Source organism: Ixodes scapularis, unplaced genomic scaffold (genome assembly GCF_016920785.2).
Source record: "Ixodes scapularis isolate PalLabHiFi unplaced genomic scaffold, ASM1692078v2 PGA_scaffold2__306_contigs__length_199485367, whole genome shotgun sequence".
Classification (NCBI taxonomy): Eukaryota; Metazoa; Arthropoda; class Arachnida; order Ixodida; family Ixodidae; genus Ixodes; species Ixodes scapularis.
Genome location: NW_024609857.1, coordinates 44,108,749 through 44,124,785, shown reverse-complemented (window position 1 = coordinate 44,124,785; position 16,037 = coordinate 44,108,749). Strand labels below are relative to the sequence as shown.

The 16,037-nt window shown below is 43.5% G+C and overlaps 1 protein-coding gene across 4 annotated transcripts in view; it reads left to right on the top strand.

The window, feature by feature from the left end:
* Positions 1-16,037, top strand: part of LOC115311315 (MFS-type transporter SLC18B1) — a 228,527-nt gene that overhangs the window by 54,284 nt on the left and 158,206 nt on the right. For 2 of the 4 annotated variants that reach the window (XM_042291835.1, XM_042291834.1), the window contains 4 exons: positions 6,160-6,255; positions 6,321-6,395; positions 6,546-6,639; positions 9,411-9,520. The exons of 1 other annotated variant lie outside the window; for it this stretch is intronic. In XM_042291835.1, the coding sequence (XP_042147769.1) occupies positions 6,160-6,255; positions 6,321-6,395; positions 6,546-6,639; positions 9,411-9,497 (352 nt within the window). In that variant the 3' untranslated portion in view covers positions 9,498-9,520. Of the gene's footprint in view, positions 1-6,159; positions 6,256-6,320; positions 6,396-6,545; positions 6,640-9,410; positions 9,521-16,037 lie in introns of those variants that run through there. One more of the 4 variants, XM_042291836.1, reaches the window with a different exon arrangement.

The following is a 16,037-nucleotide window of genomic DNA, read 5'->3' as shown; positions in this document are numbered from 1 at the left end:
TGATCTTGGAACTTTTCAGCGTGATCACAGCTGCCAAGATCGCTGCTCTATTCGAGTCGACCGGTCTCTATACACTCCTACCCCCGTCACCTCCGCGAGCAGCGTATGCTCGTGAAATAAAGCGTACCCACCAGACAACGAAGGATAATCTGTGCGACGTTTACTTCAGTGCTGTTCAAAACAGAACAGGATATCCAGTATAGAGAAGAAGGAGCACTGCTTGGCGACAAGCGGCTTCGTGCGACACACATTGTAGTCCGTCAACATCGACACCAGGACAGTCTTGCACAAAACATGTATTTTTTGAGCACCACATCCCCGCACAAGGAATGGATCGACGGAGAAAAGTTCACAAGATGAAAGCTCGCCGGAGATAAGCTCACCGAAGAAATGCTGACCGCAAAAAAATATTTGATGTGAGGAAAAGCTCATCGGCCTTTCGAGGGACACGGAGGAAAGCTCAACTACTAATCTTAGAATCGAGCGTTCATTCAAGTGAAATGCGTTCACTCAACAGAAATATGCTGAGATGCCTTAAGCGGATGACGTCATTCTGCACTTCACTAGAAAAATACATTTTTAAAATATAAAAACATCCTGTCACGCGACAAGCATCCCGCGAAGAATAAAAAAATCAACAAAACGCTGCAGCTTGAGTAGCTTCTGGAGAATGATTTAGGAAATGACATTTTATTTAGTATAGTCGCTCCGCATTGTTAAATCTACAAATAATATAAATTTGATTTAGGAAGCAGTAGTTTTAATTAAAAACGAAAAATTAAAGGAGGTCGTACTTCCTCTGTCCCGGCTACGTTAGGAATAAATATGGTAACACGCAAAATGGGTAGACATAAAAGTGGAACGAGGGCTACAGCCAGGGTGGAGAATGAATATCAAAATTATTTAGATCGTTATCTAGATCAGAGCGGTCTACTGAAATGATTCAACTTTTAAACCGAACCTTGCCCGCAAAAATTAACCAAAAAATATGGCTTTTCATTTTTTTTAAAGTCGTATATGATACTTTCTATGTGGTCATACATTCTGTATTTAAATAAAAAAATTATCACAGAAGGAAGGTTTATATCGGATCGAACCGAGCAAAAACCAGCGGTCTTCGCAGGAAATCGATGAGCGCTTTATCTCTACTTCCGGTTTCGTTCTTAAGTTACGTCGCATCTTCTTGCAACGAAATGAGAACACAAAAGATGGAAACAAAAACTGTGAAAGTAATATCATTCAGCAAGAAAATCAAATTGCGGAAAAAAAAAAGGCAATTATACTGCTTTTTCACTAGAAAAAAAATTATGCTGTTTTGTTTTAGTATGGCGGGGTTTTCTTTCCAGGAACTGCACGTCTCCGGTCACGAGGTAATCAGTGACTGATTGCAAGTCTTAGACACGTAAAAAGACAATTAAGGAATGTTTAGCATTTTTTTTAAACTTTACTGTTTATGTTATTGCGACCAGGAGTGGAGCTTAGAGGAAGTTGTTTTGTTCTTCTTGAAATTCATTTAGGTGTAATTGGAATAGATCCCATTTTATAAATCATGTGCTGAGATGTTAATTTACGTATGGGGAAAATTTGACGAGTGAAACCACCACCGAAATACTCATTACATTTATCACACATTTCATTTTCGGTCAGCTGCCATCCAGTCTAGTCTAAGAGAATTAGACTATTATTTGACGAGGGATTAATTATTTTCTGGAAGCTTCAGGGGTTAGAAACAAGAATGTTACTCAGATCGTTCTAAACAAAAAAATTGCGTAAAGAAACGATTAACTTTTCCTTTTCCTTTTAGTGGTTGCTATTAAAATCACTAACCCCGTAGAAGTTTCGCATTCGGGCCACAAACTCATGCGGTATAAGTTTTACGCTGGTCAACCCCTTCTCTTAGTAAAATCCGAAAAATCGCTTCGCGCTATATCTGTTCCCCTGCTTGAGAAAGGCCTAAAATCTTGGTAGCACTACTGCTATTAAATGATAACGACCACTTTGCATGATAGTTTGATTCGAGGCGATCTTTTCTCCGAATCTCTAAAAAGACTGGTGAGCTTTTCTCCGGGCCCTCACAAAAGTAGGTGAGCTTTTTTCCGTTGCGCTTTGCTCCGGTGAGCTTATCTCCTGTGAGCTGATCTCCTGTGAGCTTTTCTACGGGATTCGAAGAGATGACACTGAAACGAAAGACACTGAAACGACGATTCAGTGAAGAAACGAAGCAAGGGATCCCTAAAACGAGGTCAACTATTGATTCAGGAAGAGTCCACTTGAAAGAAAGGGTCGTACAGACATTCCATTCTGGTTGCGGGGTTTAGTTACGGAGAGAGGGTGGATCCGCTATTTTGAAAGAACGGATGATTCACCTCAGCTAACGGTTCACCGCTGCCCTTTTTGCCCCCCCCCCCCCTCCACCCCCCCCCCCCCAAAAAAAACAACAACAAACAAACAAACAAAAACACGCGAGTTTATGTGGGTTTCCTTTTTTTTTCGGTAGATTTAGTTCATTATCGCGTGGTTCGTGTCGTGTCGCAAGAACGTGCGTGACTGTACACGACCAAGCCGACACGGCGTCACGAACGTGGACAGTACGGCCAATGCAACCTGGGATCAACAACGACTAGGCGTCGAAAACGTACTGCGTGTACTTATTAAAAAAGGAAATATGAACATAAGGTTACTCGATAACAAATTAATATTATATTTAGAGGGTGACATGAATAGAAGATGACTAACAAGTATGTGCATATAAAAGAAGCACACATGTACATCAGCTTATTCCATAATAAATTAGTATTATATTTAAACAGGGACATGAATAGAAGATGGCTAATAATCCAGTATAAGCCTTTATTTTATGTTAGATTTAATGTCCGAAAAAGCCGCTAGTGGCGTTGCGTTAGCTCTCGTAACACAATATCTTGCATCGGGGTTTCAAACGTTCTACTGAAAGATGAAAACGCAGCTCCGCTATGGCACTAACATATACGAAGGTCATAGCGGATGGCGTGTAGAGTTGCGAAGGTGACTACATGATCTACTAAAACGCTGAACACGTTTTTTTTTTTTTTTTTTTTTTTTATTTGGGCAACGTGATGTCCTCAAGCTGTTGCTTTATATCACCAAAGACGCTCTCATTTTAGTTGTCTAATGCGATACAAACGTCATGGTTCGTGTGTTACTATCACTCCCGGCACTTACTTATTCTAGGAAAAACGCTCCAGGTTAGAAAATTAGAACACTTACATTTCTGTAATACCGGTGGCAAAGTATAACCCCAAAAAAATTTCTGTATTTTTGCAACGAATCTTGGAAAAAACAAAACAATAATAGTGTTTATTTGAAAGCCCATTTCAATACTTGTGCAGCAATTAAAGTAATGATTAAACTCTCAAAACTTAGATTGGAAGTTAGATTGATTAAACCATCAAAACATCAGAACTGGTGATAAACATTACAACCAAGCAATAGCTTGATTGCAATGTTCATTACAAGGGTACAGGGTTTCAGCACTGTATTTTTAACATGATTATACGAACAACTTTCAAAGGTAATTAATAAATTCGAGTTAATTAGCTTAATGATCTACATCTGCTCTTCTCAAGGTGTTGAATTAAGAGATTGGGGCGATTCGGGAGACCATTGAAAATAGTATTAAGTACAAGGAGTATTTGGATACATTTTTTGCGCAAAAAAGACGGACACAAGAGAGAGAAACAAACACGAGCGCAACTTACAACAGTATTGAGGAAACCTTTAGAAAACATACAGATATATCGTCAACTTCAATGCGTCCACTCATGCGTCATGTCACTATCACACGCTCGTCACAGAAAATTATCAAGGAAGCGTTTTTCAGTACTATACAAACTTATCGAGGTATCGCTCACACATAGGTCGCCTTTCTTTTTGATAAAGAAGGCTTCTAACAGCTCACGTGCTTTTTGTCCCTTACTAGTAAGAGACAAAAAATACAAAAAGACAAAAAGGGAAGTAAGGGACAAAAAGCACGTGAGCTGTTAGAAGCCTTCTTCATCAAAAAGAAAGGCGACCTATGTGTGAGCGATACCTCGATAAGTTTGTAAAATGCTGAAAAACGCTTCCTTGATAAATGTCTGTGACGAGCGTGTGATAGTGACACGACGCATGCGTGGACGCATTGAGGTTGACGATATATCTGTATGTTTTCTAAAGGTTTCCTCAATACAGTTGTAAGTTGCGCTCGTGTTTGTTTCTCTCTCTTGTGTCCGTCTTTTTTGCGTAAAACCATGTATCCAAACGTTCACCAACTCGCCCAACAACAAACTATTTTAAAGGAATATTTGCTCCGCGTCTCCGTTTTATGCAACAACTCATGGCAGTCACCGGCCAACACGGGTTGAAAATAAGGCTGCCATACATAGAGATAGTGCGAACTTAGAGCATGTAGAGAATGGTGGGAGTCTGGTGTCGCTACGTTGTTGCTGTTGTGTGGGTGTTGTTCTCGTTGTTTTCCGTGTATTTTGTTTTTATGCAGTACTGTGTGTCTATTCATATAACGTGGAAGTCGGCCGATGTTAAAGAGAAAAATAACGCTTCTCCGACATCTTTCCTTCCGCTTTGATCCTTATGTGGTGGAAGCTATACTTATTACACGAGCTCCCTTCATTGGAAGGAAAAAGGTGGCAATTTTCTTCCCTTCTTAGGGAAGAAACGTTTTTTCCACGAGCAAAAATAAGTGGCAACTTTCCTCATACCTTAAGGGAGCAAATTTCCTCCCTGTTTTGAACGAACTACTTTCCTCCCTTTTTAAAGAAACATATATGAGACACCCGAGTTCCTTTTTTATGAGGGCCCTGCAAGGACTTTTTTACTGGTTTTTAATTTTCACCGAACCGGAGGGAAGGGGACGTAGTATATTAATTAAACGTTTCTTTTCTCGAATTTCGCTTTATTTTCAAAATTATATCCAAATTAAAATTACATAAACAATAAAAAAAAAAATAACATCCTTCATGACGTCCTTGTTCGCTTGCTTGGCCGTGAACTAGACGAAGGGTAGTGAGCTCTGCGAGCGCTCACGGCTGCCGCACTCCGTGCCGATGGCTCGATAGGGTGCCACTAAAGCATGTTCTGGACAGGCTGTATGCCGCGGGCAGCCAGGGCGGCTCGCATTGCATTTGCTGCGCGATTAAACACTATTTCGGCGTGACCCTTCATTGGCCACAAACGACAGCAAATACGGGGTAAAGACTAGTCCAGAGCGGGAGCCGCTTTGCACTGCCATACCACCAAACGGCCGAATCGCAAAGCAAACCTGCTCGAAGAAGGTCTTCGGAATGCTCGGAACCGGTCGGATCTTCGAGCCCGTATATGACCGCAGCGCCGCCGCGTACATCCGGGACCTTTCTACGCTCGCAGCTCGTCGGTGCCTGATCCCACTCCCCCTTTCTAGTATGCGCCGCCCTTTCCACCGCTTGTTGGCGGGTATGTCGACGGGTCATTTCTTGTTTCCCTACTTTATAAACTGCATTGGTTTCTTTTTCGATTTAAAATACTGAGAAAAAAAACTACTTCCATAAATAATTGAAACGATGTTTTCCCGCCACTTATATTTTCTATTTCGACTAAAAAAAAGCTTTTAGCGGCTCTGACCAGTAGTGAGCCCAGGACCAAAGACTTCGCATATCGCGCGGTTTCGGCACGGCGGGTCGGGCCCCGTAGGTGGAGGAGGTTTCCGCGTCGTGCGGTTGAAATATGACGCACTGATATTTAGGCACTCTCCGTGCCCGCTGGCTTGCCTGAACCCCAAGAGACGTGGAAACCGCAAAAAAGGTAGACACCTAGATATGTTTGCGGGCCCTTTTAAGAAAGGAAATACTATATATTTTTTTTAAAGTGTTGATAGAGATTGGGGGAAAAGAAAAGCACCTGGACGCATTTGGAGGCGACGCAGACGAACTTTCACACCGTATGCCAGTATGCCTCCATGCACTGCGCGCAATACTTGCGTAAATCCCAGACGGCGCAAGCAGCAGCCCAATTTCAAGGCCCTATACATTATCCCACATATCCACCAAATTAGGCACGAACCAGGTCGGGCGCCTGACTTATCAAGTTTGCTGGTGTCAAGCCGACTGCAACCGTTTTTTAGACATACAATCATTCCCCTTGCTGCAGACACCTTTGGATGGTCTACCTCTCTCAGGTGTTCATGGGACTCGGAGCATCTGCCCAGTTTATTTGCGGATATTGCCGCGCGCTGAAACTAGTGCTGTAAGTCACCGTAAGAATTAGCTTCTTTTTAACAAATTTAGACAATATTTTCTATTCTTTTGCAGGCTCCGCGGGTATCCAGACAATATACGGTCAAGCGGCTTTGTTTCAAGCTCCGTCTTTACTTTCGCGGTTTTTGGGCAAGCATCCTCCTCTTCATTTTCACTATTTTTTTATTAGTAAATTCAAAAGCCAGCAGATGCTCAAGTTTGCGAGTGATACATTGTTCAATGCGAGTTATATAAAACGTGTACGTAGTGTGCATTACAACCTGCGTTTTTTATTAACAGCTCTATAGTTGCCCCACCTGCTGCTGGCTACTTGGTGGAAACATTCGGTTACCCGACGGGCTCCATGGCTATGTTAGGCTTGCTGCTCACTTGGGTAAGGTGCCATTCGTATAGAGACCGAAACTGTCACAAATTGCAAAGTACAACCGGCCTGCCCGACAAATACGTTTATTTTCTCTACCATTAATTTCCCTTGAGTAATTGCGTTTCAGGCAAGGTGTGCTTATTCAGTAAACGCTGAACTCCTGTGCCTATGTTTATTGTGCAGGCCCGTTTTTTGTTCAACCCCTTTCCTCTATTTAACCCTACACGGTACACCCCTATTAAAAAGAGAAAATATATTACATTGCTTGTCTTATCAAATCATCAGAACTTATAGAATGTATATAGACATATCATATGTATATGAACGTCTATGTATTCGAACAGATCAACTAATTGTTTGCACTGGGGGCCTTGGATGCACTCTAAAATAGAGACGATTTAATAAACCCCTTCTCGCCTCTTCCGGAAGCTATTTAACTTTCCTCCCCCACCCCTTTTTTTTGGCAACCCTAAAGAGACATTTGATTTCCAAAGAGACTAAGCTTGGAAAGAAAATTAAATATAATATTTCGGAAAATACGTGCGGTTAGAGCGAACGTGGCATATTGCCTTTCATCTAGACGGCTATAGTTCAAAATATCAATATATATATACAGACTGTTTCTTCTTAAATTTAACTGATTTGTTTAAAAGAAGCCGTAAAAGCTACACTAATCCGGTTTCCGCAGGTGAGTTATACGGCCAGGGGGAGATAGTATAGGGGGCTAATTGTTACCATCAGTCGGCTAATTTTCTAAAATACGTCAATTAAGGTTCAAAGTTTTGGAGATACACATATAGTTAAAATAATAAACTTGCTGAGCGTGAAAACAACTACATTAAATATTAGAAAGACTTGAAACACGTGCGAAACGGTGGAACGCTAAAGTTACCACTCGTGAAGCAGGAACAAGGCTACCGGTACGATAACGCGGCCGCGCGGTTCTTCCGTCTGTTATCCTCCGGGTTTTCTCGCCCCAGTCTTGTGCCTGCTGCACGAGTGATCAGTTTAGCTCATTACTACTGCGCTTCCCACTTGTTGAAAATCTTTTTTTTTAATGACTAATTTAGTGGTCTTGGATGACGCTCGACAAGTTTCTAATTGAAACCATATGTATATATAACTAATTAAAAAGTTAATTAGCATAACTTAGGTAAATATTTGACTTAATTTCCAAATTAGCCCCCTATATTATGTCTTCCTGTCCGTATAACTCACATGCACAAACCGCATTAGTGTAGCTTTCAAGGCTTCCTTTAAACAAATATGTTAAACTTGAAACACCCTGTATAACGATTATTAAGACGCGTCACGTAGGCGTCTTTCACTAGACGAGGTTGTATGATGAATGCCTCACAACTGTCACACCAAAACGAAAAAAAAAAATATGGACTTTAATTATTGAGGGTGCTTTGTGCCCCGATCAGTTTGCTCATTTAAGCATTTTTCACCGAGTCGCATGAAAAGTAGAAGGGCTATCAAAGAACCTTTCGGTGCGAAGCCGATCCACAGCACAGATGGCCATGTGTGTCGTGTACTCGCGCGTCTGGATTGGATATAATGCAGCTTTCAGTATTGCATCAGAATTTAACACCTATCATTTTTTTCTTTCATACAACACAACGCAGAGCTTGAGACGCTTCAACGGGATTGGGGAATTATTCAGGCTCCGTATGGTGTTGAAAAAGACTTTTCTAGGTAGATAACGTGAATAACCTACCCCTGTAAAAAACTTCAAGTCATGCTTTTTGATTCGGGAAACAGAATGTCGAGTTCTTACAAAAGCTGGGGTAAATTGTAAGGACAGGACAAGCGGGTTGGTAGGGATCTTCCTCAAGTTTAATGGTGTAAATTGTTACTAATTTCAAACGCTTTAAGCGATATGTTTATACTAACGGCGCGCAGTCGTCCGTCGATTTGCCTCACGATAATGTTAGCAGTCGGGCGTTTGTATTGATCTGTATCATAGAACGCAACACGTATGGATTGGTGTACGATCATGTTAGATTATCGCAGTCATGTCCTATGTCAAAGTCACTGCAAGAGTACGCTGCACCATCTCAGTTCCAGGTAGTTTGGGTGCCGAGCGCACCGTTTAGGACTAACACAGTTATTGTGCTTACCTATCACCGCTGAATCATACTAGAGTTACATAACAAAGCGAAAAAATTCCATATGACCATTGGGGAAACTGACCTTCCGTAGTCGAGTCAGCCTACTCTGTTTATGACGTTCTAAATTGTCATTTATTCTGCCCTCAATCGTAAGAGCGAGTTTTAGTACAGGGTATGTAAGGCGGAAGTATTGCGAGTTTCCGTTGGAGTTGCGTGTTCAAAATTGCGCATGCGCGGAGCCCAAACTGCTGTCTCGGGTTCGCGCATGGAAACGACGCGGATGCGCAGCGTGGAACACGCGACGCTAAAGCAAACGCACAGCGTTGGTGTTAGCTCCTATACCCAGTACTGAAACTGGCTAATTATGCTTCCTAAATAACTTGGTGGGAATTTCTTATGCAGCATGTAGAAATGTTGAGATAGGGCATCTTAAATACGGTGCCTCTAGCCATGATTTTCTGTGTACACATCTTTCCAAAGATATTCTTAATTTGGCATAAAAATGTATTATACGATTCAGTCCTATCAGTCAAACAACCTAGTAACTTTCTTTTCGGCAGCTGTAGGATTTTTGTTGTGATGGATCGAAATACATTTTCTTCCATCCGTCAAATGTGACTGATGATTCATTCAGTGCCTTGTTTTTTTGTTTTTTTTCCTTTTCAGTTTCCTGTCAGCTTCTGTATATGGATCAAATCACTTTTTCCCGGCCATAAATATCGGACTGTCGGCACACACAATGTAAATAAATAAGGTTTATTATAAACGACATCAAACTCATGTCCAAAAACCAGATTGGTAAGATATATGGCCGAGCCGGTAAGAATGAAGGAGCGTGAATCAAATTTCTTCGAATAGGAAACGAATCTTCCAAAAAGAACTTGAAAAAAAAACAAAAAAACGTTTCCAGTATACAAATATAAGTAATAAAAGAAAAATGAAAGTCGTTTACCACTCCCTGTAATGCCGAATTGGAGCGCAGCTCTTGAGGAGGAGGAGGGGAGGGTACTGAGGGCCACGTGTTCTCGGGGGGGGGGGGGGTCACGTGACCCCCCCGAGGGCACGTGACCTTGGTGGGGTCACGTGGGGGCAAACACGTGCTCCCTCAGAGATCACGTGACCTCGGGAGGGGGTCACGTGACTCCCCAGGTCACGTGACCCCCCGGGTCACGTGACCAAAATTTTTCCGCTAGATATAGCGGGGAAATTTTTTCCGCTAGATTTAGCGGGGAAAGTTTTCCGCTAGATTTAGCGGGGAAATTTTTTCCGCTAGATTTAGCGGGGAATTTTTTTCCGCTAGATTTAGCGGGGAAATTTTTCCGCTAGATTTAGCGGGAAAATTTTTTCCGCTAGATTTAGCGGGGAAAGTTTTCCGCTAGATTTAGCGGGAAAATTTTTTCCGCTACATTTAGCGGGGAAATTTTTTCCGCTAGGATTTAGCGGGGAAAGTTTTCCGCTAGATTTAGCGGGAAAATTTTTTCCGCTACATTTGACGGGGAAATTTTTCCGCTAGATTTAGCGGGGAAATTTTTTCCGCTAGATTTAGCGGGGAAAGTTTTCCGCTAGATTTAGCAGGAAAATTGTTTCCGCTAGATTTGACGGGGAAATTTTTCCGCTAGATTTAGCGGGGAAATTTTTTCCGCTAGATTTAGCGGGGAAATTTTTTCCGCTAGATTTAGCGGGGAAATTTTTCCGCTAGATTTAGCGGGGAAATTTTTTCCGCTAGATTTAGCGGGGAAATTTTTTCCGCTAGATTTAGCGGGGAAATTTACCCATAATGCACCGCGCGGTTACGCCGACGGCGACGCCGACGGCGACGGCGACGGCGACGGCGACGGCGACGCCGCTCAAGCCGGGAACGGGCCCCTAAGAGCTGCGCTCTAAAAACTTTCCAAACAAACTGTTGCTTCTTCACATATGTGACGTCATCATGCCGGACATCGCTGGTAAATTTGATTGTTAATTTTAACAACACCTTCGTTTTTCATTTTTGTCATTAACTACTCTGAATTCAGATAGTTATTGAAAACCGACGGAGTCCCCCTTTAGAGTGATGCACATCTGAAATAAGATATTTTTGGCGCACGCAAGTTTATTTAAAATGTATTACTCACTACATTTTCTGATTTATGGCTGAAATTGTAATCAAATGATATATCAAATCGGACTTGCCAAAATATAAAAATGTATAACCATGCGTTCACGCGACAGCGTTCCTTCATTTTTGTTCCGATCACCTCAATGACGGTGAAATTTTGTCTATGTGCTTCAAACTCTTTTAATCAAAATGCGTGAGCCATTGATTGCATGTTTTACAAGCTCCCGTATAAAAAAAAATGCAATTTGGAGACAAAATGTCGTTACAGTAGTGTGCCACGCTGCGCGTTCTTGTGTTGCCTGGCAGCCGTTCCTTTATATGTCGCGTACCACTAATCTTTACAGCGTGCATTCCGGTCTCAAGGGGGTCGTGAGTGATTCCAGATAAATTTCGGGCCACACAAACGTTATCCCGGGCGGACGCATTACCTCACGTTGTGCTCGGGAAGACATGTCGGGAGGAATGTTACGGGAATTATTTGCACTCCGGTTATCTGAAAACGTATCTTGGGCGCAATGTCTCCTCAGCGCTTTTTTTTACGAGCTCACTAGAAACTGGTCACTGCTGTGCAGGTTTGAACGTGTTACGCCAGTTCAGCCGCGAATGCGATGCGAGAACCAATGCCTGCCCAACTTGTGATTTGCACAAAAGAAGAGCAGCGTGTAGTAATTCGACTTTATTCTTTCCTTGGGGTCTGGAGCGATATTTATGGAAGACTTTACGACCATTATATAAAGAAGTATTTTGTCGCAAAGGGGTGTGTTTGAATAGATACTGAAGTTCAAGGAAAGACGCACAAGTGTCATGCACGATAATGCAGTGGGACGCCGGTCCACGTTCAGCCTGGGGGAAACATTGTGCGTGCATTTGAACTAATTCGCGGGTAGACGAGTGACAGTGAATAATGAAGCAAATTTTTTGCAAGTCAACCAATGTTCTGCCAATGCAATAGCACATGACATACTTGGGTATCTGGAGTTCGGAATAAAATTATACTGCCAGATTGCAGATTAAAATACGTAATCGCCTCCGCGTCCTATCTTGAAGAGGTATCGGACAGACGCCGGTACTGGTACCATCGAGAACTGCCAACAAGTCACTAAAAATATGAATAGCTACACAGTGTTGTCTGCTGTTTTAACAACGTCATAGAGGTAACTTACAACCAGACTTGTACTACGTCAAACGCTACTTTTGTGACGCATTGACTTTTCAGTATGCTGTAAACGCTGACGACTTTCGTGAACACAAACGAATAAGGCATTTTCGTTACTTCTCCAACCACTCACGAGAAACTGAATCAATATTTTTCTTGGGTAAACCTGTATAACACCAACCGTGTGTTATATAACCCCCCCTTAACTCGCGCTCTAATCGATTCAAACTTGCAACGCAACAAAAGACGAACCCAGGGCGTTCATGAACAAAATTGGATCAAATATTTGGACAAGTATGCATGACTGTGAACATTACTGGCACGCGACGACATCTCTCTATGCTGGTGGTCATTTCTAGCTTTTTGTTTTTGTCCAGAGAATTCAGGTTCGGTGATGCCGAATGTATACTCTTCGAACTGTAGGCACGTTCCACACCATCAATCATAATGACCGATGATGTGCCGTCGGTTCAAGCCACGTATTGATCAACACATCGACTCCAAACGATTATTTCACGTCAATTGCTCCTCTCAAACTCGGCGGACAGAAACCTCAGACTCGTTTGAAACTCTATTGTCACCGGAAAGGTGAGAACGGCAGAGCGCGTATCTTTTGAACAAGCGTCCTCTACAGCACCCGCTCGTTGCCCTCGCCGTGCTTTGACAGCGCGTGCGAGATCGAGGCTCACGAGTCGGCGAACCGTCATCGAAGGTTGAATCAAATACTTTACTAGGGGGAATACATTCCACTCTGCTCATTTGCATTAGACAGAACGGCTACAGCGCCGAATCCAGCCCTAACGGAGTGGAGGTCCGCGTCAGTCCACGCGCAAGTCCGAGTGGATGTTCGCGGCGGCCGCGGCGGTGTCGTCTCCGATTCCACCTAAAACCCCTTCATGTTTCAAAAGTAGGACAAGGTGCGTCGATGCACGAGGCACGTGGAACGTGCGACCCTTGGGAAGATCATGGCGGCACAGTGCAGCAAAGTACAGGGTGTCACAAAAGAAAATTTACACAGTCTTTTTTACCGCAAAAATAAACTAGGCATCGCCGAATGCTCATTCTCCGCCCAAAGGTAGAACTAGAGGTCACAACAAGGTGCCAAAGTTTCAGCCTGATCCGTTAACTTAATCAAAAGTTATAAGTGAATTTCTGAAAATTTCAATGGGAAAATGGGGCCCATTTTTGCCCGTTTTCGGTTTCTGGTGCCATAGAGCCCCTTGTATTTGAAAACTCCGTCGGCCGCCATTTTCCCATGAAAATTTTCAGGAAATCACTTATAACTTTTGATTAAGTTATCGGATCGGGCTGAAACTTTGGCATCAGGTTGTGACCTCTAGCTCTACCTTTGGGCGGAGAATGAGTGTTCGGCGATGCCTAGTTTATTTTTGCGGTAAAAAAGACCGTGTAAATTTTCTTTTGTGACACCCTGTATTTAGGGCACCACTGAGCTAGAGTTCAGACGCCATGTTATTCTTAGAAGTGGCGCGCGGCACGTGTCTCGCGGATTTCCACAACAATGAATTTGGTATGTAGAACATCAATATCATCGATAGCCGAGACCTCCCCGACGATAGATGGCTCTCGCCAAGCCCAGAAATCCTGTCCGCGCCGAGGCTATTGTATTTAAGAGGAGTGGAATGTATTCCCCCTAATAAGGTATTTGGTTGAATGCTCTCGCTGGATGCTTGACAACGCAAACTCCCCCCCCGCTCTTTTCATCCTTTCAGCGACTAGAAATGTGTGTTGCCCTTGTACCGCCTTTATATCGGGCTCCCATCAGCCACCAGTTACTCCGATGTACAAAGTAAGAGGAAAGGTGATATTACTCTTACACAGAAATAACGCTTTCCTTAATCAGTCTCGGCGACGAGTAGCGTATTCACATCCTAGTTGATCGTGTAATAAACGCTATTTCTCAATTACCGTTCTACAACATGTGGAGTGAACGACACAGCGTGAACAAACGAGCAAAAAGGTTCGCCGATAAGGTAGTGACGGGTATCACAACTTTTATAGTCGAAGATACCTTAATAGTTGTAAAGCCTGTTAGTCCAGAGGCCCTTATCGTCACTCCGTAGCGATAGGACTGCAGCATTAGCCAGTACTACGGTGCCTAGAACGCGTCTCCGACTGGTGTGTTTACCGCGTCCAACAAAGTGGTCCCTCAATTTTCGCCCGGTGACGTGGTACAAGTGACACGCTGTCGCCGGTCGCGGTCCTGGCGGTGTCCAAAGCAGCGGAGATGGATGTGGCAGACGCCTGTTCTGTTGCAGATTGTTCTCCGGTGTGGCAGTCTACGGAAGCTTCGGCGGCCAGGAGTTGGAACGCCGCGACGACAGCGACACTTACGTTCCCTCCTGGTCTTCGTTAGCATTACCACCGCCAAGATCGCATCATCCGACAGCAGGGCACTCCGGGTTTTGTGAAGTCATTTGTTTCCACTTCGGCACCACGTTTGATGTATGGGTGGGATAGGACGCTAAACACATCAGTTGGAGGCGCGCTCCAGGCATCATTCCAATTCGCCACTTTCAGCGACGGTGGTACCGCGGTGAGAGGATCCCACTCCCTTGATCCCGGATGATAAGCTTCAGAATAAAGCTGCTTGCACCTTCCTGGCGTGAAAAACGAAGGCTCTATTACCGCTTGAATGCAGCAAAACTAGAATTACTTACCCGTCGCAGACCTAACCTCGTACTGCTGTCACAGTGAACTAGAGTAGAAGTAGTGGAAAAGTAGCCGGCCTTCAGGTGTGGCGCTTCGTGTAGAACCTACCAGGTAGCGCTGGTGTTCGATTCCGGAGCATTCCTGCCAGCGAAGTTCGCGGCAAGCGTAGCTATTTCTGATTTTAGCGGTTCATTTGCGTGGCCTATGTATGCTTTATGCGTGTTTCAACGTCTGTGAATTAATGTTTAAAGCTTACTTGGGCAATGTAGTGAAAACCGGGGTAACCAGTCTTGTATGCATGCTGGCGTGTAGCGGTGCACATCCGTCTTCTTTCTCTTCGTTTTTATTTGCTTAGCGACAAGACTCGAACCTATGTAATCACAATGCCAAGCAGTTTACATTCACTGAAGACAAATTGCGAAAACGACCATAGACACCACAGAAGCCATCTGAGAACGTACGCGACGCCATATCCCATGTTACAGTAGCGATGCCCTCCGGATTTTGACAACAGCGCCACTCGCGGCAGTCTACACTTCTGGCTTCACACGGCCGATGGGGCACGCCCGACGCTTTTTCCACTGCCCCTATATTCGAGTTCACTGTACTGTTTTTCTATGATGATCGTTGAGCTGACAGCCATTTTTATAGGCCCCAGTGCGCCCCCTCTAGTTCGTAAAAGTTGCGAATAAGAATACCGAACAACAAATCTCCGAAGCAAGACGCGCGAACATAAAAGGCCGCACCTTCGATATTTCTGAATTTTAGGGATATCTGCTGATAACGCTTTTTGTTGTGCACATTAATATTTTCGCCTCGTTTATGGCACGACAAAGACACCGTGAATGTTATCATAAAGCCGTAAACGCCGAATACATCGTTCGGAGGGGTCTATCCTTTTTCTCGAGAGCTTTATTCGTGATCTGTGGTCCTCTACGCTGATTTTCGTGTAGTTTATTTCTGATAAGGGGGGACGGACGCTGACCAAGTTTATTTATTCTTCTTTATTACTAATTACCCGTGTAGGAAGCAAAGCGTTTAATGAATTTTATTCTCCTGTTACGTCGATAAGCTGTATATATATGTATAATCTTACGCGTTTTTGGAGCATTTGTTTGTCGCTGTTCAAGTGCTATACGTTTTCACTAGACGTCGCCGCATAGCCAACAACTACGTCATATCGCAGATATCTGAGGGCGCTCTTGTATATCACCAGAGAAGGTGCGGCGTAGCGTCTGTCTTGACGGCAGGCGAGCCGTATCTTTACAGAGGCTAGGATCCTTATCGGGTTAAACCAGACATATCTGAAAAGTTAAGATTCGGTTGTGGTCACGGAGGCGAGTTCTGTGCGAACAAAACTCCATTGAGA